The sequence below is a fragment of the Miniopterus schreibersii genome (assembly GCF_964146895.1).
Source record: "Miniopterus schreibersii genome assembly, chromosome: 6".
Taxonomy (NCBI): Eukaryota; Metazoa; Chordata; class Mammalia; order Chiroptera; family Miniopteridae; genus Miniopterus; species Miniopterus schreibersii.
The window spans coordinates 2,519,432-2,547,003 of record NC_138107.1 but is presented as its reverse complement, the minus strand read 5'-3'; the positions used below and the strand labels follow the sequence as shown (position 1 = coordinate 2,547,003).

Genomic DNA, 27,572 nt, shown 5'->3' with positions numbered 1-27,572 from the left:
TTTTAAGGCAAAAAGGGAGTCGTTTGGGGGGCTGCAGGAATTGGGAACTATAGGGTGCCAGGCGTTGGAAGGTGGGGTGGCCACGCCCTGAAAGCTCGCGGCTGCGGTAGCTCTTGGGAAAAACTGGACTGCTTAGCTCAGCGAAAACTGAGGAGAACCGCGGCGCACTGCTCTGCTATCTAACAATTGGCCCTTTGGTGACCGAGGACACGAACACTAAGCCACTGCTCCCCCAGATACCTCAAGAAGAAGGAGGGGTTTGCCCTCCTGCTATTTCCTTGGGCGTTTTCTAACGATAATGTTTAAAAAGAGAAACAAAATTGCAGCAAGGTCTTTGCAGGATAGAGATGTCATTGTCTGCAGGGTATGTTCAAAGAATCAGTGGAATGGTTTAGAGAAACATATCTGGGATCTGTGAAGCCAAGACGTCTCCGTCCATGTAGGACATCTGGGCCTTGGAGCAGCGTCGAACACTGTGGTTTTGTTAAATAGAACTATGGGGTGAGATGCCTGCTAGAAATTCATTGTCTTTCCAGCCTGCCTTTAGACACTATGAAGTCAGTAGTTTTTCAATTCGCTGATTTCACTGACTAGGTGGCTGGCGATTGCAACCTTTAAAGAGCCTCAGGATTTAAATTTTTAAATAGGGAGGGCATATTCGTGGGAGAAAATTGGATGGGCTCAAATCAGAGTGGCACGCTTTTTCTCCGGGGTTAGCTCACTTGATAGATACTGAGCGTCCCCAAAACCAGGAGCTAGAGACACAAAAATGATTATGAATTAGCTCCCTGACCTCCAGGCCCTTGCAATTGGGTGAAAAGTGTACAAACAATAGAGTGTGGTAAGCACCATTACAGAGGACATGTAATATCAAGTCATCATTGTTAGTTTATGCTGGAGTCAGTACACATCTCTCAGTCGTAAATAAAAGAACCAAGCTGTGTAAGAAGGCCCCTCTACCCACTCTCAAAATAGATTTTTAAAAATGTTTTAGGGCATAATCACAACGAAAGTAGTTCTTTTGTGGCAGCAGAGAGAGTTTAGAATTTAGAATTAAAGGACTTGTTTCAATTAGTCTCTAAGTCTCTACCTTACATTAGCTGTAGAAACCTACCCAAGTCATTTAACTTAGTAGAGCCTCAATTCCCTCCCTCAAATCTCCTTCTGCCTACTTGTTGTGGTCAGAATGAAGTGAGATAACGAATGAAAAAGGACTTTCTACATTACACACGAGTGAAACTATCTTCTTGTCTTAGTGTGAGATAATAGTAAATGATTTTATCCTTTCTTCCCTCCTTGAAAGACCTCGGTCAGCCTGACGATGGCTAGCAAAAAGGGTTCTCTCTTGGCCTGGGGATCTTTACTTGAGGTATACGATCTCAAAATGTCCATCAGGGCCGAATTCTCAGGGAGGAAATGACAAGACTTCTACACAAGCAAAGCACAAGGAAATGAACTTCCACTGCAGCGAGGAATCCTCAAGCGCCACGCCTGCGGGCTGCTGTCCAGGCTGCAGCCTCTGGCCACGGCAGCAGCCCGCAGTCCATTCTCATTTCCATGAGTCAGCAGCCACCGTGTCTGCGAAGGCCGACGAGGGGCGCTCTGGCCGCACCAGAAGCTCGGGGCGCGGACCATGGGAGCCCCTCTAGGCGCGGCCGGCAGCGAGGCTCTGTAGTCGCGGTTTGGATTTGTGCGCGGGAAGTGGGCGGTGGGCGGTGAAGCGGCCGTGGGCGGCCCCGGGGCCGTGGGTGGATCCTGGGACGTGCCCAATCGAGGTGCGCTATTCCGGGCGCGCACGACCGTCCCCGCCTCTCTCAGCGGGTCTCCGCGCCGCAGAGCCGCCCCTTTGAGCTGCAGGGGGCGGGGCCGGGCGGGGCGGGGCTGGGGCTGCTGGCTGTGCCCCCGCATTGGTGGCTTCGTTCATCGTCCTGCCGCGGGTGTAAAAGACAGCGGGTGGAGCCAATCAGCGAATCGGCTGGGGTCCTGGCTGGAGCGCTCGCACCGCCCGGTCGCGGCCGTTACTGGTGGCGCGCGCGGGGTCTCTAAGTAGGTGAGTTCTGGGGGGCCGCGCCCGCCGCCGTCCGGGGGCCATCTTGTTTCTCCGGAGGGCGGGAGGGGCGGGCCTTGAGTGCCGCGGGCCGGAGGGTAGTCGGAAGTTGCTCCTGAGATTATAGCGCTCATCCTTTCTTGACGCTCCGCCCCGAGCTCGGGTGTGAAGAGCCTGGCACGGCTGGGCCCGGACGGAGCCCGTCAGGTTGGGGATCGAAGGTGGCAGCCTGTTGGATTGGAGCCATGGGTCATGGCCGAGTTCGCCGGTCATCGGAACAGAGCTAGCGCTGTGTGCATTGGAGGCGCCCTACTTTCCCTGTCAACGGCTCTCCCTAGGGTGGCATCTTTCTAAGTGAATTCCACTCATGCTATTTTGAGTTGTCGTCTTTGATCAGTAGGCTCGGGGATGTAACCTCTAGGAGGGCAGGGTTAATTTTATGTTTGGTTCATGAATGTATCTGTAAGACTTCAAGTGGTACCAGGTGCGTGGTAACTACTGTTTAGCAAACATAATGGACCCTAGAGGAAAAGACAGTTGTGCTGGTTCGGTTGGCGGGGGGGGGGGGGGGGGGGGGGGGGGGGGCGGTGATGGCAGAAGTTACAATATGGTGAGAAGTGACGGGATAGGTGCTGATCACCTGTGGTCTGGTAACGTGTAAAAAGCATGGGCGTTGCAGCCAGAAGCACATTTATTTCTGTCCTTTACACTTGCCTGCTATGTTATCCTCAGCAAATAATTTAATATTTTTAGTCTTAGTTTCCTAAATGCCTGCCTCATATGGCTACTTTCCCTCACACATAACACAGTGTCCAACATGTGGTTGATGCTTGGCAAAAGTTAGCTCCCTTTAAAATGGTGTTTTTCAAACTGTGAGTTGCAACCCAATAGTGAATATTGAAATCAATTTAGTGGATTGCAAATCAGCATTTAAAAACAGAAAAAAAAGCACAGAATGAAAACTCACATATAGTAAGGCTAAGCAGTTTCTCAAAAACTTGTCTATATAAATGACTGTGTGTATTTGTATATACAGATGTTCTCTGAGTTATGATTTTTTGACTTTACAATGTTGCAGAAATGCTATACATAATAAATTACATACAACATTCAACCTTTTATTATAAAATAGGCTTTGTGCGATTTTGCTCAACGGTAGGCTAATATGTTTTGAGCACACTTAAGGGACACTAGGTTAAGCTATGATGTTCAGTAGGTTAGGTGTAGTAAATGCATTTTCAATTTATGGTATTTTCAACTTATGGATTTATCAGGATGTAACTGCATTGTAAGTTGAGGAACATTTACTTGTGAACTTGGGACCTTATGATATTTATTTCTTATTTTGTCACAGTCAAAAATATTTTTTCGATGCTTTAGAAGGATAACAACAGAATACTTGGCATAAAGAGAAGCATAAACTCCGTAACTGGCCAGGTTTACCCCAGCTGTGAGTCTCCTCTCTGAGACTCTGTGAACCAATGATGGAGATAATGTGTTTCCTTCCCAGATCATGGAGGACACTCAAGCTATTAACTGGGAGGTTGATGAAGAGGAGGAGACAGAGAGACCCAGTGACTCCTCGGAGTGTAGCTTGCAGCCCCTAGGGCGACTGCATGTCTTCAGTAGTGCCCACGGACCAGAAAAAGGTCAGGGGATATGGATGCTGAAGTACTGGTATAGGCCTCTTATTTTTGTGGAGAGGTAGTTGGAGGGTTGTAAGAAACATTTTATGTGTGTGTGTGTGTGTGTGTGTATTGTTGTTAATCTTCACCCAAGGATATTTTTTTCCATTGATTTTTAGAGAGTGCAAGGGAGAAAGAGAGGGGGAAAGAAAGAGAAACATCCACGTGAGAGAGAGACATCAGTTGGTTGCTTCCCGCACATGCCCCAACTGGGGCCTGAGATTGAACCTGCAACCCTGGTACGTTCCCTTGATGGGGAATCGAACCTGTGACCCTTCAGTCCTGGGTCAGCACTCTAACTACTAAACCACACCGGCCAGGGTAAAACTTGAATATATTTCAAGGAGATCTGGGACATGGGGTGATTTTACTGTACACTTAAAAATGGTTAAAATGCTATATTTTATGTATATTTTATCACAACAGAAAAAATCCAATATGGCTAGGTAGAGTGTTGACTATAAATAATGCATTGCATATAGTCCTCAATACTTAGATGTCCTTAGGCCCTTTATTTTTTCTATTGCATGTGGGGACCTTAAATGAGTAGCCGGTTATTAAGCAGAAATTTCCCCAGCAGCAGGCCAGGAATGTGGCCTTGGACTCTTTCTACCCTTTAATCCTTAGATTTCCCACTCTACCTTGGAAAGAATGTGATAGGCCGAATGCCCGATTGCTCTGTGGCCCTGCCCTTTCCATCCATCTCCAAGCAACATGCAGTGATTGAAATCTTGGCCCGGGACAAGGCACCTGTCCTCTGGGATTGTGGGAGCCTCAATGGTACTCAAATCCTGAGGCCTCCTAAATTCCTGAGCCCTGGGGTGAGTCATCGTCTGAGGGACCAGGAGTTCGTTGTCTTTGCTGACTTGCCCTGCCAGTACCATCGCCTGGATGTTTCCCTGCCCTTTGTCTCCCGGGGCCCCCTAACTGTAGAGGAGACACCAAGGGTACAGGGAGGTACTCGACCCTGGGGGATCCTGCTGGCTGAGGACTCAGAAGACGAAGTAGGTAAGTGTGTGTATTGGGAGGGTGGGCAAGGAGATGGGATGGTGAATGTAAAACTGTCAACTTACTCCTTTCTGCTCCTTGCAGATCGTCCTTCTGAAAGGTACATGGTGAAAGAACCAAGGACCACGTCCTCCCCTTTGGCAACAGTCGTTCCAGAGAGGTGAGTGTTGGGGGCCAGACACCTGAGTCTTCAGAAAGAGAAGGAACCTAGGACTGAAAGATGCATCTCTAAGAGAGAGAATCGTCATGGAAATGAGGGCTGGGAAACTACACATACTCTTTCACTAAGTGAATTTTTATTGAGCACCTTTGATGTGCCAAGTGAAGAACTAATTGCTGGAGACAGAAAACAAATACCTTGTCTCTGCCCTCAAGGAGCTCACAGTTGAGTCAGGTATCCCTTCCTGGGAAATAGATTGTATAAACTCTTTCTCTTCTCTTCCCTTCATAGTGATGAAGAGGGGCCTTCTTCTGCCCCAGATGGCCCTGGGCTACCTTGTACCTTCAACTTGGACAGTGACACAGATGAGGAAGAAAGTCAGCAACCAGCAGCAGGGGAGGCCTCCTCAGCTGCCACAAGAGATGCCACTGCAGAGACAGAGCAGCGTAGAGCTGTCACAACTGAAATCCAGTTTGAAAAGGATCAGTCTTCTGGGCAGGAGAGGAACAGTGACACAAGAGTCGAGAGGGACGCAGGCAATGGGGTGATTCTGGAGAGGAGCCAGCCCGCTGGGGAGGACAGTGAGACAGATGTGGATGAGAGCAGGCCTCCAGGAAGGCCGGCTGACGTTCATCTGGACAGGGCCCAGCCTTCTGGCTTCATAGACAGTGATACTGACGTGGAAGAAGAGGGGATTCCCGCGACCCCAGCTGTAGTTCCTGTGCAGAAGACACAGATCTTCCATGGAGTCTGTACAGGGAGTCCTGGGGGACCTGACCTGGCACATCTTCAAGAGAGCCCAGCTGGTAGTGACACAGATATAGAGGACGCTGAGGCCCCACTCGCGGCCCTGGCACAAAGCCAAGCCTCTGTGCTGAGCGCCAGCAACACAGACAAGCAGGAAGTGTCGGCAGTGCTCACCTTGGCCCATCTGAAGGAGAGCCAGGCCTCTGCGTGGAACAGAAACACGGATGTGCAAGAGGACGCAGCCCAGCCTCCCGCTCTCCATGAGCGAAGCCGGACCTCTGCTGGGAGAGGCAGTGACACAGACGAGGGGGGGGGAAACCTGGTGGAAAAGAGAGACTGTGTCCCCAAGGATTATGCAGACAAAGCTCATTCAGAAAAGAGCCAGCCTCCCTTCAGGGACAGTGATATAGAAGTGGAAGAAGGTAAGAGTTCACCTGGAGTCCACCTGGAGAGAAGCCAAGCCTCTGCCACAGCGGGCTTCAACACACAAGTGGAAAAGGAAGTCCCCCCAGGGCCAGCTGCTACACTTCCGGAGAAGCATCAAGAGCCTGTGACATGGAAAAATCCAACAAATGTGGAAGCAGAAGGGGGCCCTGCAAAGCTGCCTGCAGTGTGGCCTCCCCCAGGAGGGGACTGTGGAACAACTGCTGAGGAGAGTGTGTCCTTATCAGCCTCAACTGTGACAGGTGTAAGAAAGAGCCAGCTTCCAGCTGAAGGGGATGCTGGGACAGAGTGGGTTGTACCTGTTCTTCAGCAGGAGAGAGCTCTTGAGGCGGCAGCCCAGGGTGGGTCACCTTTAGCACAAGTGGAGCAGGACCATCTCCTCATCTCAAGGGAGAGCCTAACAGGTCTCTTGGTAGACACGGGTACTGCAGGGGAACCCACCCAGCCACAGAGAAAGGGAGCCCAGCCTCCCAGAGAAGGTGGGAGAGAACCACATGTGGACATGACCAAGGACTCTGGACACAACCATGATGGTAAGTACTGGCCTGCCCTCCTCCTTTGACTCTTAAGATAAAGAAAGCTTACAGGGTGACTTAGTCCATTCAAGCTTCTATAACAAAATACCACAGAATGGCTGCCTTGTAAACAACATTCATTTCTTATAGTTCTAAAGGCTGGAAAGTCTAAGATCAAGGCACCAGCAGATTCAGTGTCTGGCAGGGGCTCTCTTCCTTGTTTATAGGTGGCCTGCTTCTGGCCATGTCCTTACTGGCACAAGGGTGCTCTTTGTGGTCTATTTTATAAGGGCACTAATCCCATTCCTGAGGGCTCCACCCTGAGGACCTAATCACTTCCCAAGGGCCCTGCCTTCTAATACCATCACTTTGGGGTATTAGAATAAGAATGTGGGATGGATTCTTCCCAAAAGCGCCCAGATGTGGTCTCTGAAAATGGTTCACTGTTCACTTGACCCAGAAAACCCCACAAAATCATGCAAATCAAGAGATTCAAATCTTTGTGTTCACCTTAAGAACACTCAGGCCATCAAGGGTATGCATGTCTGAAAAGCCACCAAGTACCTGATGGATGTCACTTTACAGAAGCAGTGTGTGCCATTCTGTCGTTACAATGGTGGAGCTGGTAGGTGTGCACAGGCCAAATAGTGGGCCTGGATGCAGGGTCAGTGGCCCAAAAAGTGCTTAATTTTTGCTACACGTGCTTAAAAATGCAGAGCAGTGCGAACTTTAGGGTTTAGGTGTAGATTCTCCGGTCATTGAGCACATCCAGGTGAACAAAGCCCCCAAGATTTGGTGTAGAATTTACAGAGCTCATGGGCGGACTAACCCACCCATGAGCTCTCTCTGCCACATGGAGGTGATCCTACTGAAAAGGAACCTCTTAAACCAGAAGTAGAGGTTCACAGAAGAAAAAAATGTCACAGAAGAAACAAAAACATAGGGCCTAGGAGTAAATTCAGCATACAGTAAATACTGATAAAAGTTTTTAAAAAAGAATGTGGGTGGGACACCCATTGCATAGGGGTTTGGGTTGGAGAGAGAATAGTAGAGAAAAGTAAGGTGTTATGGGTCAGCTATGATTTTTTTGTTATTCTGTATTTCTCCCCCACCAGATTCTAAAGATCTAGACCTACAAGCTACCCAGTGCTTTGTGGAGAGAGAGAATCTGAGCCTGGAAGGTGAGGACATCTGTGTTGTGGGGATGCTGTACACAGCACTGGGAGATTAGACTGGTGGTCCTTGAAGGGTGAAAGCTGGCAGAGGCAGGGCAGGAGACTGAGAATGGGCTGGAGCTCTGTGGAGGAGCTGTGCTTAGGCCACCTTTTCCTGTGCAGCGGTCCCGAGCATGGAGGACGAGCCCACCCAGGCCTTCCTGTTTACTTTACCCCAAGAGCCTGGCCCTTCCCATTGTAGCCTGCAGGCCCCAGGTATAAGAAACTCCCCTCCTCTGTGCCCCTAACTTTGCAGAAAACTTTGTTTTCTCCCTCTACACATTTCTTTCATATTCTTTGATTATTTTGCTTATGTTATTAGGGAGAAAAAAAAGTCATATTAAATTAGACCTATAGAGCAACTTGTCTAGCATAATTTTTACACTCGATCTTAGCCAAAAGACTGAGAAGCATTATCTATCCTAATTTTTAAGAGGCTGCTGTGAGAGCTTTTATATAAAGGTGTGGTCTTACTTTTTGAGGCAAACATTAAAGGTTACAACTATCTTTCTTATTCCTAGCTTTTCTTTAATAGCCCATATAGAGTTATTGTTCATAAATTCCTCTTAATCCTTTCTCAACCTGTCACCTTCTCAATCTCCCTCCCTCTCTCTCTGTCTCTCTCACTCTCTCTGACTCTACTTCCAGGTGCCCTGGATGAGCCATTGGAGATCTTGGCTACACAGCCATACTGTCTAAGAGAGTCTGAGGCCTCTGAGACCCAGCCCATTACTGCCTACCTTGAGGCCCATGGGTCTTGCCCCTTTTCACCTTGGCCAACACCTCGAGACCAACATCCAGAAAGCCCAGATCACGCAGAGCCGTTGGGGATTGAAGACAGAGGGCTGCAGACTGCGGAGAAAGGCATGGGTACACCAAGAGAAGCAGTAGAGAGGGTGACCCTGGGCAGAGGGCCATTAGAGAGGGAAACTAAAAAATGCCACCAGAAGGATTGAGAGAAGATGTAATGGGAGAGGAAGAATTAACCAGGGTGATAAAGGACAGGGAACAAAAGCAGGTGTTAGCTAGAAAGACTCAGAGACAAGAGTCTGATAAAACTGAAAAGTGCAAGTATGGAAAGGGATATGGAGAGTTTGAAGGTAGAAATTGAGACACTCAAGAACTACAAGTGGTAGTAAAGCAGACTCTTAAGAGAAGTATTTGAGAGAGAAGCAGAGTAACTAGCACCAGAGAGAGAGGGTGAGCCAAGTGGGTTAGAAGTCAGCATACCCAAAGTAATACTAGAGGGAGGCTCATGGAGATGGGGACGGAGAGAGGGAGCTGGGACCAGAAAGGGCAGGCCTCCAGTCCAACACTGGAGCCTGAAGGAGGGTCAGGGGACTGAGAGGGACTAGCTTTAGCCTGGATAGCTTCTGGGAGCCAGTCAGGTGGAGAAAGGTGAGTCCTAGGAGGCAGCAGAGAGGTAAGTGAAAGCAGAGGGGGACGGACCCAAGCTGTTACACAGCCTCGTGATAACCCCAAGTAACTGCCTGCTTAGACCTCAGCCACACTTGTCTTTACTTCTGTCTAGGCCACAGTTGTAAGATGCCACCTGCTGAGAAGCCGTCTAGGGTGAGAGCTATTTTCTCTCCCTCCCCTCCACTGCCCCTGGACAGACCTTGCTTTCATCTGCTCTTCCCCACCTTCCCCGCTGTGCTCACCTTCACCAAGCCTTAGCTGGCTTCTGGCCCTTGCCTTGGCACCTGTTTCCCAGCTCTGTCTCCCTCTGCCTGACTCAGAAAGAACACCCCTTCGTGTCCCTTCCCTCTTTCCCCAACCATCCATCATCCACATACTGAGAACACTGTCCTGGCCTTATGGGGAGAGGTCTGTGGGAAAGAAGACCGCTCCTTCCTGGGACGTTTCCAGTCTAATGGAAGATGGTCAGAGACAAAGAGAAATGCCACTGAGTATACTCTCACCATAACAAGTATCAGAACAGTGTCCAGTCCTGTCTCTCTCCCCTCTGCCTCTGCCTCCCTCACCTGCTTCTATTTCTCCCCAGGGTGATCCAGAATCCCTAGATGCTTGTTTGCCTCCGGCAGTACCTGAAGCCTCAGGCCCAGTCCAAAGCCCTCTCATCTCTCAGCCCCAAAATCATCCTGCTTCTCAGCCCTGCTTTGCTCCCTCTCCACCTTCTTTAGAGCCACTCATTCCCAGGGCTGGGCAAAATGAGAGTCAGGAAGTTCCAGAGAATCCCTTGTCCTCAGAGCTGGACCCTCTTCATGCAAAACCTAAAGTCAGGCCCCAGGGGTACTCTAGGATGATACCCTCTCCAGCTTCTTCTATATCTCTGGAGCCCCCCCCTACCACCCCCACAGACCAGCCCATCAGCCCTGAGCCCACATCTCAGGCCACTCGGGACAGGACACATAGGGCCTCTATCAAGGCCCCTGAACCAAGTGTCCCCACAGCTGCTGAGCTCTACCCTACCACCCCCACAGACCAGCTCATCACTCCTGAGCCCACATCTCGGGGCAAGACACAACGAGCCTCTGTCAAGACCCCTGAACCAACTGTCCCCACAGCCCCTGAGCTCCACCCTAACACCCCTAAAGAGCAGCCCATCACCCCTGAGCCCACATCTCAGGCCACTCGGGACAGGACACACAGAGCTTCTGTCAAGGCCCATGAACCAACTGTCCCTACAGCCCCCACAGAGCAGGCTATCACCCCTGAACCCACATCTCAGGCCACTCGGGGCAGGACACATAGGGCCTCTGTCAAGACCCCTGAACCAACTGTCCCCACAACCCCTGAGCTCCACCCTACCACCCCTAAAGAGCAGCCCATCACCCCTGAGCCCACATTTCGGGCCACTCGGGGCAGGGCACACAGAGCTTCTGTCAAGGCCCATGAACCAACTGTCCCCACCGCCCCTGAGCTCCGCCCTACCACCCCCACAGAGCAGGCCATCACCCCTGAGCCCACATCTCGGGCCACTCGGGGCAGGATACATAGGGCCTCTGTCAAGACCCCTGAACCAACTGTCCCCACAACCCCTGAGCTCCACCCTACCACCCCTAAAGAGCAGCCCATCACCCCTAAGCCCACATCTCGGGCTACTCGGGGCAGGACACACAGAGCTTCTGTCAAGGCCCCTGAACCAACTGTCCCTACAGCCCCCGAGCTCCGCCCTACCACCCCCACAGAGCAGGGCATCACCCCTGAGCCCACATCTCGGGCCACTCGGGGCAGGACACATAGGGCTTCTGTCAAGACCCCTGAACCAACTGTCCCCACAGCCCCTGAGCTCCACCCTACCACCTCCAAAGAGCAGCCTGTCACCCCTAAGCCCACATCTCGGGCCACTCGGGGCAGGACACATAGGGCCTCTATCAAGGCCCCTGGACCAACTATCCCCACAGCCCCTAACCTTGAACCTCCCACCCCTACAGACCAGCTTGTCACTTCCAAGGCCGTAGCTCAGGGTGGTCAGAGCAGGACACTGAGGTCTAAAATACGCTCTGTGCCAGTTTCTACCACCCCTGACTTCCAGTCTCCTGTCCCCACAGACCAGCCTATTCCCCCTGAGCCCATACCTCAAGCCAATTGTAGCAGGAGGCAAAGGGTCACTAGGAAGCATGGGTCCCTTGTAGCTCCCATTGTCTGTGAACCCTGCTCTGCACCCCTTGAACCTAACTCCTGGTCCTCAAGGAGCCAAAGGCGAGGAGCAGTGAAAGCAACTGAGTCCCTTGGGCCCATTCCTGAGCCTGCCTTTGCCCAGCTTCTTGAGGCACCCACGCATGCTCCCCAGATCCAAAAGGTAGAGGCAGCAGGTAGATATGAGTTCACCCCAGAGTCCCAGTCTAAGGCCTTTCAAGACCGCAAGAGGCCTTCAGATACTGTTGATTCACCCCCACTTCAAAAACGGCTGCAAAGACACGTCCCTCGGAAGACAGTGTCCATCAAGGGAGTGGAGGAAGAGCCCACAGAGAAGCCAGGGAAGGAAGAGGTAAGGAGAGAGCTGGGGCTGCACAGCTGGGAAAGGGCTCGGGGGCTTAGAAACTCCCACCAGGATCCTTCTCAATCCCAGGATATAGTGATGCCAGGATCCGGCAAGAGAAAGAAAGACCAGGCTGAGGAAGAGCCCAAGAGAATGCCGGGCCGCAGCCTCCGACGGACCAAACCTAACCACGAGTCCACAGCCCCCAAAGTAGGAGAGAAGGGGTCTGGGGATTCATGGGAGCAGATGTGGGGGGATGGGAGGAGACCTGGGGGACTTGGGAGATAAGCACTGGTACATGGGTTGCTGTGACCAACGTAGGCCAATCCCCTCCACAGGTGCTCTTCACAGGAGTGGTGGATGCCCGTGGAGAACAGGCAGTGCTCGCCCTGGGGGGGAGTCTGGCCAGCTCGGTGGCAGAGGCGTCCCACCTGGTGACTGATCGAATCTGCCGGACAGTCAAGTTCCTGTGTGCTGTGGGGCGGGGGATCCCTATCCTCTCCCTGGACTGGCTGTACCAGGTGAGAGGCCAGGAGATGCGGACAGACCCCCGAGGACCCCTCACGCGTACTCGAGAGGGGCGGGAGGGAGGGGCGCAGGGAGACGAGTGAGGTGAGGCCTCCTCCAAAAACACTTTGTGAGTCCTGGCTGGTTGCTCAGTGGTTAGAGCGTCAGCCTGTGGACTGAAGGGTCCTGGGTTCGGGGCCAGCCAAGGGTACTTACCTTGGTTGCGGGCTCGATCCCCAGCCCCAGTCAGGGCAAGTTTGGGAGGCAACCAGTCAATGTCTCTCCCTTTCACTCTCTCTGAAAAGCAGTGGGAAAAATGTCCTCGGGTAAGGATTACACACACAGAAAGCACTTTGTGAGCGCCCCGTAAATGCTAGGGAGCAGAGCTGGGTGAGGGCAGGCCTCAGCTCCGACACCCACTGCTTCCACCCTTAGTCCCGCAAGGCCGGTTGCTTCTTGCCTCCGGATGAGTATGTGGTGACTGATCCTGAGCAGGAAAAGAACTTTGGCTTCAGCCTCCGTGACTCCCTGAGCCGGGCTCGTGAGCAAAGGCTTCTAGAGGTAAGGGACTTCTTCCCTGTGCTCCAGCACTCCTTCCAGAAGTTTCCCAGCAGTGCAGGGCCTCTCAGCGGGGCTGTCCACTGTCTCCACCATTTCCTTCCCTTAGGGCTATGAGATTCATGTGACCCCTGGAGTCCAGCCACCTCCACCTCAGATGGGAGAGATCATCAGCTGCTGTGGAGGCACTGTCCTACCCAGCATGCCCCGGTCCTACAAGGTATGGGGGAGTCTGTTCTGGATCTGGGGAGGTACAGATGGGAACACAGTAGTGAGAGGTGGGGGAAGACCTATGGTACAGAAAGGGATAGGAATGACGGAGGAGCTCTGCTGATACCAGTTAGACTTTGTTTTATTTTGCATTTTATTTTATTTTTTTAAATAGGTTTTTATTGATTTTTATTTATTTGTTTACTTATTTATTTGAGAGAGAGGAAGGGGGAGAGAGAGAGAGAAACATTGATGTGACAGAGAGCCATCTTTTGTATTTTAAAGAATTTCAAATAGCCGGGCCGGTGAGGCTTAGTTGATTGAGCATTGTCCATGCACGAAGAAGTTGCCGGTTCCATTCCCTGTCAGGGTACACGCCTGGGTTGCAGGCGTGATCGCCAGGAGGGATGTGCAGGAGGCAGCCGACAGATGTTTCTATCTCAGTCTCCCTCTCTCACTAAAATCAATAAAGACATACTTAAAAAAAAAGAATTTCAAATATACACAAAAGAAGAGAAAAATGCAGTGACAATCACTCAGGTTCATTTAGATGTTGCCACATTTGCTCGCTCTATCGCTTTTTCCTTTGTCTTTGTCTTTGCTGAAGTATTTTAAATAAAACCACAAACACCTATTATTTCCACTATATTCTTAAAGTACACATCTCTAAGAAGTATGTACATTTCCTTATAATCACAATGCCATTATTTATCCATAAAAAAATTAACAATGGTTTCTCAGACATTTTTTTATACTCCATTAATCTAGTTTCTCTAGTTGTCTGAAAATGTCTTTTTACAGTTCAGTTCAAGATTCAAACCAGGTCTGAGTCTTGCCGCAGTTGTTATATCTCTTAATTCTCTTTTACTCCAGAACAGTGATTTTTCAATCTTTTTCATATCATGACACAATAAGCTAATTACTAAAATTCTGTGCATACCAAAAAATATATATATTTTTGGCTGATCTGACCAAAAAAATAGGTATAATTTTGATTGATTTACAAAAAATAATAGTAATTATCTACCCTCTTTGCTCCAAAGTGACTTTTTAAAAAATCAGGTGCCGCCCGGCCGGGCGTGGCTCAGCGGTTGAGCGTAGACCTGGGATCCAGGCGATCGGGGTTCGATTCCCAGTGAGGGCACATGCCCGGGTTGCGGGCTCGATCAATGACTCATCGTTGATGTTTCTCTCTCTCTCTCCCTCTCCTTTCCTCTCTCTCTGAAATCAATAAAGATATATTTAAAAAAAAAAAAAAATCAGGTGCCTATACTTGAATATAAGGATTTCTGGTACCAAGAATTAGCCAATCAGATGCAACCTTTTTATGCAATGTGACCAGCAAGGTGCAACTCTATTCTATGACCTATCTCTTTATGGTTCAAGACAGGGCATTCACACCAGACAGCTATTGTTGTGTTGGCTGTTGTCATTTTTTAATTTGATAATCTAAGGGAAAAGAGGTCAGTGCCCCTCACTAAATAGTCAGGTATTGCATGTTTTAAAAATTTTTGTGACACACCAGTTGAAAATCGCTGCTCCAGAGCATCCCCCAACCCTCTCAGCCTTTTTTATACCATTGACTTCTTGCAGAAACTAGGTCAGTTGTTCCTCAGGCTGGATTTTTCTGTTTGCTCCCTGGCTGTATCACCTATCTTATTCTTCTATCTTCTATATTTCCTGTAAATTATAAATAATTTTATTTTATTATTTTTTTTAATATATCTTTATTGATTTCAGAGAGAGGAAAGGAGAGGGAGAGAGAGAGACAGAAACATCAATGATGAGAGAGTCATTGATCGAGCCCGCAACCAGGGCATGTGCCCTGACCGGGAATCGAACCCCAATGACCTGGATCCCAGGTCGATGCTCAACCGCTGAGCCACGCCCAGCCGGGCAAATTATAAATAATTTTAAAAGCTTGAATAAATTCAGGTTCAATTTTTCTGGCAAGAGCACTTGACACACAGCACAGTGTGCGTCATATGGCATCGTCTCCGGAGCTACTGTTCTAGTGATGTCTGGACTGATGAGTGGGCCCTAAACATACTTCTAGGGGTTTTTTTCCACCCTGACTTTCTGTCTTTGCTGCCTGTCTTCCCCAGCCTCAGAGAGTTGTGATCGCATGCTCCCAGGATGTCCCTCGATGCACCACGCCATTTCGGGTTGGGCTGCCCATCCTCTCACCTGAGTTCCTGCTGACAGGAGTGCTAAAGCAGGAAGCCAAGCCAGAGGCCTTTGTTCTCTCCCCATTGGAAATACCATCCACGTGAAAGCCCCACCCCAGTACTCTTTTCCCTCCCAGACCAATAAATAGTTAGAAAATATTTGGGAAAAAGAACTTAGGGCTTTAAAAGGATTGGGGTGTACTGATCTGATTTGTCTTGAAACATGGGTAGGGCTGAAAAGGCTTATGGGAAAATAAAGATAGGGAGATTGGGAGCCACAGATTTTCTTAAATGGCCATTTAAAGTTGGTTAATCTTGCCCTGGCCTGTTTGGCTCAGTAGTTAGAGCATCAGCCCTTGAACTGAAGGGCCCCAGGTTCGATTACAGCCAAGGGCACATACCTTGGTTGCAGGCTCCATCCTCGGTCGGGGTGCATGTGGGAGGCAACCAATCGTCTCTCACATCCATGTTTCTCTCTCCCCCTTCCACTCCGAAGAGCAATGGAAAAAATATCCTTGGGTGAGGGTTAAAAAATAAATAATAAATAAATAAAACAAAATTGGTTAATCTCATGCTCAGATATCGTAAGTGTATCTCATCTTTAGGTAGACTGGTGTACCTACTGCTCGGTGTCTTGCCTCCCATTTGGAAGCTCTCTCTCTTTTTCTTACTAGGATTCTTATTTACCCTCCAAACCATAGTGGGAACAATTTTAATGTCAGAAACTTGAAGGCATGCTTGGAGTGAGTAAATCTGAGGGTGGAACCATGGAATGCTATAAAAATATTTTCCTCCCTTCTAGCCCCATCTTGTTAGATGCATCCTTTAGCTTGGACTTTGATCAAGTCTCTGCACTTCCTCGGGCCTGCTTTTCCAGTGTTAATAAAATTAGAACTTAGGCCCAGCCAGTGTGCCTCAGTGGTTGAGCATCAAGCTATGAACCAGGAGGTCAAGGTTCAATTCCAGTCAGGGCACATGCCCTGGTTGCAGGCTCGATCCCCAGTAGGGGGCGAGCTGGAGGCAGCTGATCAACAACTCTCATCATTTATGTTTCTATCTCCCCTCCTCTCTCTGAAGTCAATAAAAATATATTTTTTAATAATAATAAAATTAGAACTTAGGCTTAACCTCTATGATAAATATTCCCTCTGTGCCTTATAGCACAGTGCAGTTTTTTGGTTTCATTTTTGTTTTTTATCCTCACATGAGGATGTTTTTCTATTATTTTAGAGAGAGAGGAAGGGGGAGAGAGAAAAACATCCATGTGAGAGAGAAACATTGATCGATTGCCTCTCATATGCCCCATCCGGGAACGGAACCCGCCACCTTTTGGTGTATGTGACAACACTCCAGTGAACTGAGCCACCGGCCAGGGCAGTGCAGTTTTTTTCAATATGATATTTCCTGAACAAGTTTTAAAGGTTGGTTGGTTTCAAGGACATGGAGAAATTAGAACCCTTATACATTGCTGGTAAGAAGGTAGAATGGTTCAGCCCTCCTAAACAGTTTGGTGGTTTCTCAAAAAATTAAACATAATTACCAAATGACCCAGCAATTCCACTTGTGGATATACACCTGAATTAAAACAGATGTTCACAAATACTTGTACACAAATGTTCACATAAACAATTTTCAAAGATAGAAACACAGATGTTTCAGATTGTGCCCTACCCATGCAGTGGGTTGTCCAGCTGTGAAAAGGGATACACTGTTGATGCTACAGTGCTGGGAGGGTGAACGTCAAGGGCATTGTGCTAAGTGAGAGAAGCCAGACACAAAAGGTCAGATTGTCTGCTTCCACTTATAAAGTACCCAGATAGGTAAACCCATAGAGATACAGTAGATTGCCCAGTCAGCGTGGCTCAGTGGTCGAGCCTGTGATCCAAGGGATCCCAGTTCAATTCTCAGTTGGGGCACATGCCAGCGTTTCGGGCTCCATCCCCAGTGGGGGATGTGCAGGAGGCAGCCGATGAATGACTCATCACTGATGTTTCTGTCTCTCTCCCTCCCCCTTTCTCTCCTTGAAATCAATAAAGATATATTAAAAATAAAATAAAATAAAGTAGATTGGTAGTTGCAGGGGCTGGAGGGAGGGAAAATGGAGAGTGACTGCTAATGGGTACAGGGTTTTATTTGGGGTGATGAGCATGCTTTGGAACTAGACAGAGGTGATGGTTGTACATTGTGAATATACTAAATGCCGCTGGATTATTCTCTTTAAAATGTTTACTTTTATGTTATTTCACTTTAATAAAAAAAAATTTTGTTAATTAGTTTTGTGCATTTTTCTGCAGGTAAGTTATACTTAAGTTTGGAAAACTTTGGTATAGCAGAAATAGCATAAGCTTTGCTGAACGCTGTGCTGGCTTTTAAATATACCTAATCTTTTAATGTAGTATATTAAGCACAGCCATAAGGGTGTGGCACATGGGCCCAAATAAATGTTCGTTCCATTGCACAGCTCAAAGCCTCACGCCAGGTGAAACTGTCCATGCTCTTGAGGTTCATGGAGTTCCGTACGGTACCTGCTGTCTCAGCCCCATTCAGCATTCTGACTTCATTAAGTGCCTCAATTTAAACTCGTAGAGATTAGGGATTTTTTTCTTAAACTTCCACTGAATCCCACAGCTTATAGCACAGTGTGTCATGTGTCTCTATCAGTCAGGGTCCTGGCAGGAAGCGATGGCACAGTCCAATAGGGATAATTTGGGGAGAGTTTAACAAAGCGAAAATTACAAAGAAGTAGGCAGAGATTAGAGAAATCACAAAGAATATTGCAGTACCCGGTACCTACAGATCTGTGGGGACCACCTCTAAGCCCAAAAGGAAGAGAGGAGGGAGCAGTTCTATAGAGAGCTCCATCAGTAAGAACTGATGTGCTTTGATGTCCATTCAGGACAACTTTCTGAAGCAGAAGGGTGGAGAGAGAATCTGGAAGGAAAACATAAATTGTCTGGTACAATATACGGTGGAACCTTGGTTCTTGAGCTTAATTCATTCTGGAAGGCTGTTTGAGAAGCAATTTGTTCAAAAACCGAATCATTTTTCCCCATTATAAATAATGTAAATTGAATTAATCTGTTCCAGACCCCCAAATAACTCTTGTTTTAACCTTTCTTATACAATACATGTCTAATGTACTGTTTAGTCTATAAGTAAACACTTTAAAAGTAAAAAGGAAATTAAATGTACAGTAAAAAACAAAAATTTATATACACACTAGAACTTACCTTTTTTTAAGGTTTTTTTTGGTATTGATTTTTAGAGAGGAAGGGAGAAGGAAAGAGAAACATTGATGTGAGAATGAAACATCAACTGGCTGCCTCTTGACACCCCCTACTGAGGATCGAGCCTGCAACCTGGGTATGTGCCCTGACTGGGAATCGAACCTGCAATCCTTTGGGTGCAGGGGGATGACACCCAACCAACTGGGCCACGCGAGCCAGAGCTAGAACTTACCTTTGATGTTGAGAGCTGCTGATGACTGAATGAGGAGGAGGGATGCTACTGTTTGGAGGGATGCTATTGTATGTCCCTTCCATGAAACGCCAGGTAGCTATTCTGGGGTTCTTTCCCTTTCGCCTCTTCGCTCCACTAGAACTTGCTTCAGGCTCAAAGCCTCAAAGTCTCTTCCAGCAGCAGACTCAGGCCACAGTTTCTTCCAGGCTGATTGCATGGTCCTGGGAGACACTTCCCCCCATGCTCTGTCTATGAGCCTCAAGCAGGTGAGGATATTAAAATGTTCCTTCCAGAACTCCCTGAGGGTTAAATTTGCCCCAGAGGTCACCTCAAAACACCTCTGATATAGTGCCTTTGTGTAGAGTTTCTTAAAGTTAGAAATGACCTGCTGGTCCATGGGCTGGATGAGAGGAGTTGTGTTAGGTGGCAAGAGCCTCACAGGATGAAGCTGTCCTCCTCCACCAGCTTGGCTCCACGCCTGGAGGGTGGGCAGGACTGAAAACAGACACCATGGGTCCCAGCTGCCTGCAGCTACTTCAGCCAATTAAGCAGAGACAAGGTTGAATCATTTGAGCATTTATTCCATTTTTTGAGGGCAAATGGGAGAGCAGTGGGATTTGTCCACATAACATCTGCTCTGCCCTTCCCTTATTATATGGCTGGTTATATAGGGCTGCATGCAAAGGGAAAGGGTTGAGGGGTGGGAGGATGGCTACAGGGGTGTGTCTCCTTCCAGGATCTCTAAGTCTGTTAACAAGGTCATTAATTTTCAATCGCGTTAAAACCTAGTTCCACCAGGTCCTAGGGCCTGTGAATGGTCAGCATTCCTGAGGTAAACTCCCGAGGGGTTCGGGCTCCAGGCATAGCAACCAAATCAAAGCGCATCCTGTCCTCTGTCCGTTCTTTTCTGAGCAATGGACCCATCCAGATCCCAAAGGGTCTCATCTCATTACAGCCCTGCTTTTCCTCTTGCAGCACACCCTCCAGTTTCCCAGGGTCTGTAGGAAAACCTCATACCTGTAGTTAGAAAGGGGAGTCATCATGAAACAGTTCCTGTTAGGTGGCCTCCCGGTTTCACAGTCGTGGTTAACAGAGTATGATCCACATCTCTGCCCCCAACAGGAGCTTGTCCATTACAAGAAGTGCCCTGACTGGCGATGGGTTTTCCCGGAGGTGTTTCTTCACACTTGGGGCAAACACTTCATGTATCCACTCAATAAAAAATTGCCTGGTTACCCAAGCTTTACTGTTAGCCCTGCACATTACATTCAAATTGTTTTTCATGATATTATTTTTCTTGAAAACTCACGGATTTCAGAATGGTTAGCCAGTGATAGCATTCCAGAGGTAATGATGTGCGAAAGAGCGAAGAGAGCCCTTGTGAAAATCTGAGCCCTGCTAGATCTTGGACTCCATTTTCCAGAACTGTGAGAAATAAATGTATTGCTTAAGTCACCCAGCTTATATTTTGTTATAGCAGCCCTGAGCAGACTGAAACAAATGGCCTGCAGGATAATGGAAAATGTACTTAATAGGATATAAAAATAAACTGCAAAATATCACCTTCCCAGTAAACATAAAATGGACATTCAATGAGATAATGCTCTTAGGAAGCTAGAAGTAGAGGGAATTCACTTTGATAAAAGCCTAACAGCTAACACGGTGGTTAATGGTGAGATGCTAGATGCTTTCCCCATTAGATCAGGGATAAAGCAAGGCTGCACATCTCCCCACTGCTAGTCAACATTATACTAAAGTCCTCAGTAGTAAATTAGGAAAATAAAAAAGAAAATATAGAGATTGGAAAGAAGAAATCAAACTCTTTTTTTACAGATTACATAGAGACTTCTATGAGTCTTTACACAGAAGATTTAAATAATTGACAAAAATAATCTCCTGGAACTAATAAGTGATTATAGCAAGGTCACATAAGGCTAATATACAAATGTAATTGCCCTCCTAAATACCAGCAATGAGAAATTAGAATTTGAAATTAAAAACACAATACTATTTACAAAGGCATAAAAAATGAAATACTTAGATATAAATCCAGCAAAATATGTCCTAGGTCCTTACGTAGAAAACTACAAAACTCTGATGAAACAGTTAAGGAATATCTAAATAAGTGAGGGCTGTTCTATGTTCAGAGGCTGGAAGAGTCAATATGTTGAGCTGTAAATTCTTCCCAACTTGATCTATAGATTCAACACGACCACAATCAAAATCCCAACAGTATTTTGTAGATACCAACAAACTGATTCTAAAGTTTGAATGGGAAGGTAAAAGACGCACAAGAGCCAATACAATACTGAAAGAGACTAAAGCATGTGGTAAGGCTGACACTACCTGATCTCAGGATTCAGTAAGAAGCCAAAATAATTAAGACAGTGTGAAATTCATGAAAAGATAAACATATAGGGTTTACATTAGACATGGAGAGTAATGAAACCGAATAGAGAGCCCAGACGTAGACCCACACAAATGGGGAGAACTGATCTTTGACTTTGGAGAAATTGCAGCTCAATGAAGAAATGATAGTCTTTTTAACAAGATGCTGGAAATTTGGCCATTCATATGAAAAATAATGAATGTGAACATATATTATTGTCAGGAATCAGCCTGAAAGATGAACAAACCTGAGGTCGAGCAGTGGGAATGAAAGAGACAAACAAGGTTATGGGATCAGGAAGGCTGCCCTCCAATGAGGTGCACACCAAATGGCTTCAAAGCCTTTATTATAGAGTGAGTAACAAACAATTAATAATGAGGTGGGGGAGATACAGAGTAGTTCCTTCAAGGCCCCATGAACGCTCTTTCAGAGTAAACACTCTGCCACCTGCAGGAGCTCAGACCTTGGTAACTATCTTTATCTCGGCTTCTAATGGGAACTTGTGGGGAGGGTTGAGTCCTTGGCTCCAGAGCCTCAGGCTACGTGGACCATGTCCAGACACGTAGCGGGCTCTCAATATCAAGGGTCATTGTGGGGAGGGTCGAGTCCCTGCCTCCAGACCCTCAGTGGCGTGGAACATGTCCAGACACGTCACCGGCTCCCAACATCTCCCCCTTCTTTACTTTTTAATTTGAGCCAGTGGACTCCTGTCTGCAGCTCTGAGATGCTTTGCATTCCTGCTCGGACACAGACTGGGAATAAACAGAAATATTAACATTATAGCCAACAACATAATACCAGAATAGAATAATGAAGATAAACTATGTCTAGAGATAATATTGGAAAACTTATCAAACAGTTCTTTTGCTAAGTCAGCGGATGAGGTATCCAGAGGAGGAGCAGATTCTATAGCATTTATATCAGCATGTAAGCAGACAACATCAATGGATAAATTATTTTGACTCCATATCCCCATAAGATGGTTTTTAACCCTATCCCACCCCCGTTCAGAGTGATTATATGGTTTCTTAGTAACACAAAGCCATTGAAACTGAGCATGACATTGCAGCAACATTCTAACCTTCACACTTCGAATTTGATTTTCTATAAGTAACAGCTTCTTCTAAGGCATTCATTTAACTTATCCTCTAATTTCTTATCAATTCTTTCTTGAGCTCCCAAAGCATCAGATACATTTTTTGCTAACCCATGAACAAAACTCGCTGTATGTATTTCTTGAGTAAGAGCAATTCCAGCAATAGAAACTATAGCAATAATAGAAACTAAAGCAGCAATACCGGCTATCAACAGTCCCAGGAATCTTTTAGGTCTCTCCAATAGTTCATTTAACTCTTGCAACACTTCAAGTCCTTCATTAGTACACCAGCGTCCTTGCATCTTAACCGGGAGCATTACAAATGCAGGTTGGTGCAATACCAACAAATCTAGGTTTGCATTAGCACTAGATACACAATTTGTAAGGTTACAATTTACACAATTAATGGTATAATAATCAGCTAATTTCTTAATTAAAACCTTGCCTAACAGTAATACACAAGGAGGAGGAACACAGGCTAAACCTCCTTTAACAGAGTAGTTCCCACTTGGATGATTCTCATCTTTATGTTTCACTATGACAATGTCCGTGTTTGCTACTAAGTTCCAAACATTAGGTTGAACTCCTCCGTTCTCTGTTGTTGGTGGAGTCTCCACAAATCCTCAGCATATTTCCCACTGCGGGGTCTCCAATGCCGCTCAGCTGCTGAGAAACCTTCTGCATCCAAATTTTAAAAATTAAGGGTAAATAAAGAGAGATTAAGTATAGTATTAAGAGTAAATAAAAAGAGAGTAAGTAAAGTATTAAGGGTAAACAAAGAGAGAGTAAGTATAGTATGAAGAGAATGTCTCTGTGTGGAACTAGGTTGCCCCATCTTATTTGACTCCTGACTATAAATCAAAATGCTCCTCTTGCCTCAATTCTCCTGGTGGCCCCGCTTACCTAGAGGAGCCCTCGCCTTACCTTCAGCTGCGTCTCAAGGACTCAGGTCCCTGTTCGGGCGCCACTTGTCAGGAACCAGCCTGAAAGACGAACAAACCTGAGTTCGAGCGGTGGGAATGAAAGAGACAAACATGGGAATGAAAGAGACAAACACAGTTACGGGATCAGGAGGGCTGCCCTCCGATGAGGTGCACCCCAAATGGCTTCAATGCCTTTATTATAGAGTGAGTAACAAACAACTGGTAATGAGGTGAGGGTGATGCAGAGTAGTTCCCTCAAGGCCGCATGAACACACTCTCAGAGTAAACACCTGCCTCCTGCATGAGCCCAGACCTTGGTAATTATCCTTATCTCGGCTTCTAATGGGAACTTATGGGGAGGGTTGAGTCCTTGGCTCCAGGCCCTCAGACTACATGGACCATGTCCAGACATGTAGCGGGCTCTCAACATCAAGGGTCATTGTGGGGAGGGTCGAGTCCCTGACTCCAGACCCTCAGGTGGCGTGGACCATGTCCAGACACATCACTGGCTCCCAACAGATTATACACCTTTTATGGAAATTAACTCAAATATTAAGTTAATGAGTTATAGATTTAAATGTAAAAAGCCAAAGTTTAAAGCTTCTTGACAAAAACATAGCAGAGTTTGGCAATGAGTCTCATAATGAGAAAACATCAGAATGTCACCAATACAGGAGCATTTTCTAAAATACCTAACTAGTGCTACTCAAAACAGTCAAGGTCAATGAAAAACAAACAACGAAAATCTTAGACACTGTCACAGCCACAAGGAGCCTGAGGCCCTGGCCACCTTGACTCAGTGGTTACAGTGTCAGCCTGTGGGCTGGAGGGGCCTGGCTTTGATTCTGGCCAAGGGCAGGTACCTCAATGTGTCTCTCTCACATAGATGTTTCTCTCTCTCTCTTCCACTTTCTCTGAAAAGCAATGGAAAAAATATCCTCAGGCGAGGATTAAAAAAATAAAAATCAATAAAAAGAAGAGGAGCCTAAGGAAACATGGTAAGAAATGGAATGTGCTACCTTAGAACAAAAAACGTATTATTAAAACTAAGGAGTCTGTTCGTTTGTTTGCTTGTTTTCTTTTTCTTAACCCTCACTGGAGGATACGCCTCCATTGCTTCTCTGAGAGAGTGGAAGGGGAAGAGAGAAGCATCCACGTGAAAGAGACACACCGATTGGCTGCCTCCTGGAGCACAGAGCCAGGCCCGGGATCAAGCCTGCAACCCAGGCACATGCCCCCAGGCGGAATCAAATGCAGGACCCCTCAGTGTGTGGGCCAACACTCCAACCACTGAGCCAGACCAGCCATGGCAAGGAAATATTTTTTTATTTTTTTTAAAATATATCTTTATTGATTTCAGAGAGTGAGACAGACAGAAACATCAGTGATGAGAGAGCCATTGGAGATCGAGCCCGCAACCCGGGCATGTGCCCTGATGAGGAATCGAACCCCAATCTCCTGGATCCTGGGTGGATCCTGGGTCGATGCGCTAACTGCTAAGCCATGCCCGGCCGGGCAGGAAATTTTTTTTTATTATTGAGTTGTATGAATTCCTTATATATTTTGGATATCAACCTCTTATTGGATTTATCATTTGCAATATGTTCTCCCATTCAGTAGGTTGTCTTTTTATTTTATCGTTTCCTTCATTGTGCAAAAGCTTTTCAGTTTGATGAAGTCCCATTTGTTTATTTTTGACTTTCTTCTTTTACTCGAGGACATATCCAAAAGGTAACACTAAGACTGATGTCAAATAGTATATAACCTCTTTTCTTCTAAGAGTTTTATGGTTTTTGTGTCTTACATTAAGTGTCCAGTCCATTTTGAGTTTATTTTTGTACATGGTGTAAAAAATTTTTTGACCAAAAAATGGGCATTTCTCCAAAGAAGATATACAGATGGCCAACAGACATATAAAAAGATGTTCAGCCCAGCCGGGTGTGGCTCAGCGGTTGAGCATCGACCTGGGATCCAGGCGATCGGGGTTCGATTCCCGGTCAGGGCACATGCCTGGGTTTCGGGCTCGATCAATGACTCTCTCATCATTGATGTTTCTGTCTCTCTCTTTCCCTCTCCTTTCCTTTCTCTGAAGTCAAGATATATTTAAAAAAAAAAAAAAAAAAAAAGATGTTCAGCCCTGGCCAGTGTGGCTCAGTTGGTTGGAGTGTCATCCTGTACACCAAAACCTGGCGGGTTCAATTCCCGGTCAGAGCACATACACAGGTTGCAGGTTCGATCCGCAGTTGTGGCACATATGGGACACAACTAATCATTGTTTCTCTCCCACATCAATGTTTCTCTCTTGCCTTCCCTTCCTCTCTCTCTCAAATCAACTTTTTAAAAAGATTTTTTTAAAAAGATGTTCAACATCATTATCAGGGAAATGCAAATCAAAATCACGAGATACCGGTGTTCGCAGTTGCCATTGCTCTCTAACACCTGTGCCGTCTCCAGCTCGCTGAGCTCCAGCCCACGGAGAAGGGGGGTAAGTAAGAGGTCTCTACACCAGGGCTCTTACAAAGCAGGCTGCCCTCAAATCCACCCGTGGTAAAGCACCGAGGAAGCAGCTGGCTACCAAAGCCGCTGGCGAGAGTGCGCCCTCTACTGGAGGGGTGAAGAACTCTCGTTACAGGCCTGGTACCGAGACACTTCGTGAAATTAGAAATTATCAGAAGTCCACTGAACTTCTGATTCACAAACTCCCCTTGAAGCATCTGGGACGAGATATTGCTCAGGACTTCAAAACAGACCTTCACTTCCAGAGCGCAGCTATTGGTGCTTTGCAGGAGGCAAGTGAGGCCTATCTGATTGGCCGTTTTGAAGACGCCGACCTGTGTGCTATCCATGCCAAACGTGTAACAATTATGCCAAAAGACATCAGCTAGCACGCCACATACGTGGAGAACGTGCTTAAGAATCCACTGTGATAGGAAACATTTCATTCTTTTAAAAAAAATGTTCTCTTTTTCCTGTTATTGGTAGTTCTGAACTTTAGATGTTTTTTTTCCCATGGGGTCAAAAGGTACCTTAAGTGTATGGTTGCAAGTTGAACATAGGGGACCGAAATCAGGTATTGGCAGTTTTTCCATTTTCATTTGTGTCTGAATTCTTTTAATATAAATGTGGGGACATAAAGCATTTACGCAAGTCAAAATGTTTCAGTGAACAAGTTTCAGCAGTTCAACTTTATAACAATATAAATAAACCTGTTAAAATTTTCTGGACAATGCTAGCATTTGGATTTTTTTTTTATCTGTGATTTTTTTTTAATTATCTTCAGCTTATGATCACATAATTTACAATTTTGTGTTGATGATCTGTTCTCCTCTACTTTAATCCTTCTAGTGAGCTGGCAAAAGCACCAATACCAATCACACAAATATAGCAATTCTACAGTTGCTTCTGAAGAGCTGTTCAAGACAATCTTGAATTATAACTTAGTCTGACTTAAAGAATTCACAAAGTTTGCTACTTTATCTTGTCCTGCTGAATTTTAAAAGCATCTGACCTTATAGATCCTCTATAAAATGTGAGGTGTTAAATACTCTTTATTTGATATTATATAGAAACCACACTAAAATGCCTTTCATTCAGTAAAAGGCAACAGTTTAGATACAGGGAATTTTAATTAAATTGGCATAGTTAGGACCAAAAAGATAAAATGGACACTGCCAGCTTATCTTCAGCCCTTGTCTTTTAACAGGCTAATGAACACAACTTGAAACATAAGTCAGTCTTGCTGGTCTAAGAGACAGTTAAGAGATTTCCTCAGTATTTAAACATATTAATACAACCAATTCTATAAATCTAAATATAAAACCAAGCTCCTACATGTTTTGAGGTGGCACTCACCATGTCTGTGAAAAGTTGAACCTTACAAATCAAGACCAATTATATTTTTAGAAGGGGAGATCAGTGATATTACCATCAAAGTTCAAAAAGCTGACCATGTTCGTTTAACCACAAGCCAATCTATTTAAATCAGGACTGCCCAAAAGAAATGCTCTGTCAGCCATTCATTCATGATCTGAATTCTGGTGTATGAGATCAATTTAAATATGGTACACATAAAAAAAGTCATGAGACATTTGTAATAAATAAGGCAGTGGCCAACTATTACTCATTAGTGGCTTTTTTGAGATAAGCTATCAAGTCTGCCCTTTCTGCACTCTTCTTAATGCCGGCGAAGATCATTTTTGTTCCAGGGATATACTTCTTGGGATTCTCCAAATACTCCATCAGTGTAGCCTCTCCCCAGGTGATGCCTTTGTTCTTGTTGGCATCGGTGTAAGAAAATCCAGGGGCCTGACCTGTCTTTCACCCAAACAGACCATGGAGATTTGGCCCAGTCTTGTGCTTGCCTCCCTTTTCCACAGTATGGCACTGGGCACACTTCTGAACAAAAATCTTCTTGCCTTTCTCAACATCACCCATTTTTAAATCGCTCTCGCGTCGCGTGTCACATGAAGGCTCCCACTCGCAAGCCGGACGTCCCG

The 27,572-nt window shown here is 46.5% G+C and overlaps 1 protein-coding gene and 2 pseudogenes across 10 annotated transcripts; 2 read left to right on the top strand and 1 right to left on the bottom strand.

The window, feature by feature from the left end:
• The first annotated feature begins 481 nt into the window (after positions 1-481).
• Positions 482-19,906, top strand: MDC1 (mediator of DNA damage checkpoint 1). 8 transcript variants are annotated; one of them, XM_081141448.1, is made up of 15 exons: positions 482-501; positions 3,558-3,696; positions 4,360-4,740; positions 4,825-4,900; positions 5,192-6,624; positions 7,722-7,787; positions 7,944-8,036; positions 8,469-8,690; positions 9,352-9,392; positions 9,826-11,775; positions 11,857-11,976; positions 12,105-12,287; positions 12,709-12,834; positions 12,941-13,051; positions 15,147-15,781. In XM_081141448.1, the coding sequence occupies exons 2-15, from the start codon at positions 3,561-3,563 to the stop codon at positions 15,312-15,314; spliced, it is 5,106 nt and encodes a 1,701-aa protein (XP_080997574.1). In that variant the 5' UTR covers positions 482-501; positions 3,558-3,560; the 3' UTR covers positions 15,315-15,781. The 8 variants fall into 8 exon arrangements, with proteins under 8 accessions (XP_080997574.1, XP_080997573.1, XP_080997578.1 ...); XM_081141447.1 differs by lacking the exon at positions 482-501 and adding an exon at positions 1,967-2,050; XM_081141446.1 differs by lacking the exon at positions 482-501 and adding an exon at positions 2,311-2,401.
• A 3,395-nt stretch (positions 19,907-23,301) lies between these two features.
• LOC308558667 (histone H3.3 pseudogene) lies at positions 23,302-26,079 on the top strand (annotated as a pseudogene). The gene is made up of 2 exons: positions 23,302-23,306; positions 25,586-26,079. The product of its transcript is annotated as a histone H3.3 pseudogene (transcript).
• Positions 26,080-26,599: 520 nt separating this feature from the next.
• Positions 26,600-27,572, bottom strand: LOC308559175 (cytochrome c pseudogene; annotated as a pseudogene). The gene has a single exon. The product of its transcript is annotated as a cytochrome c pseudogene (transcript).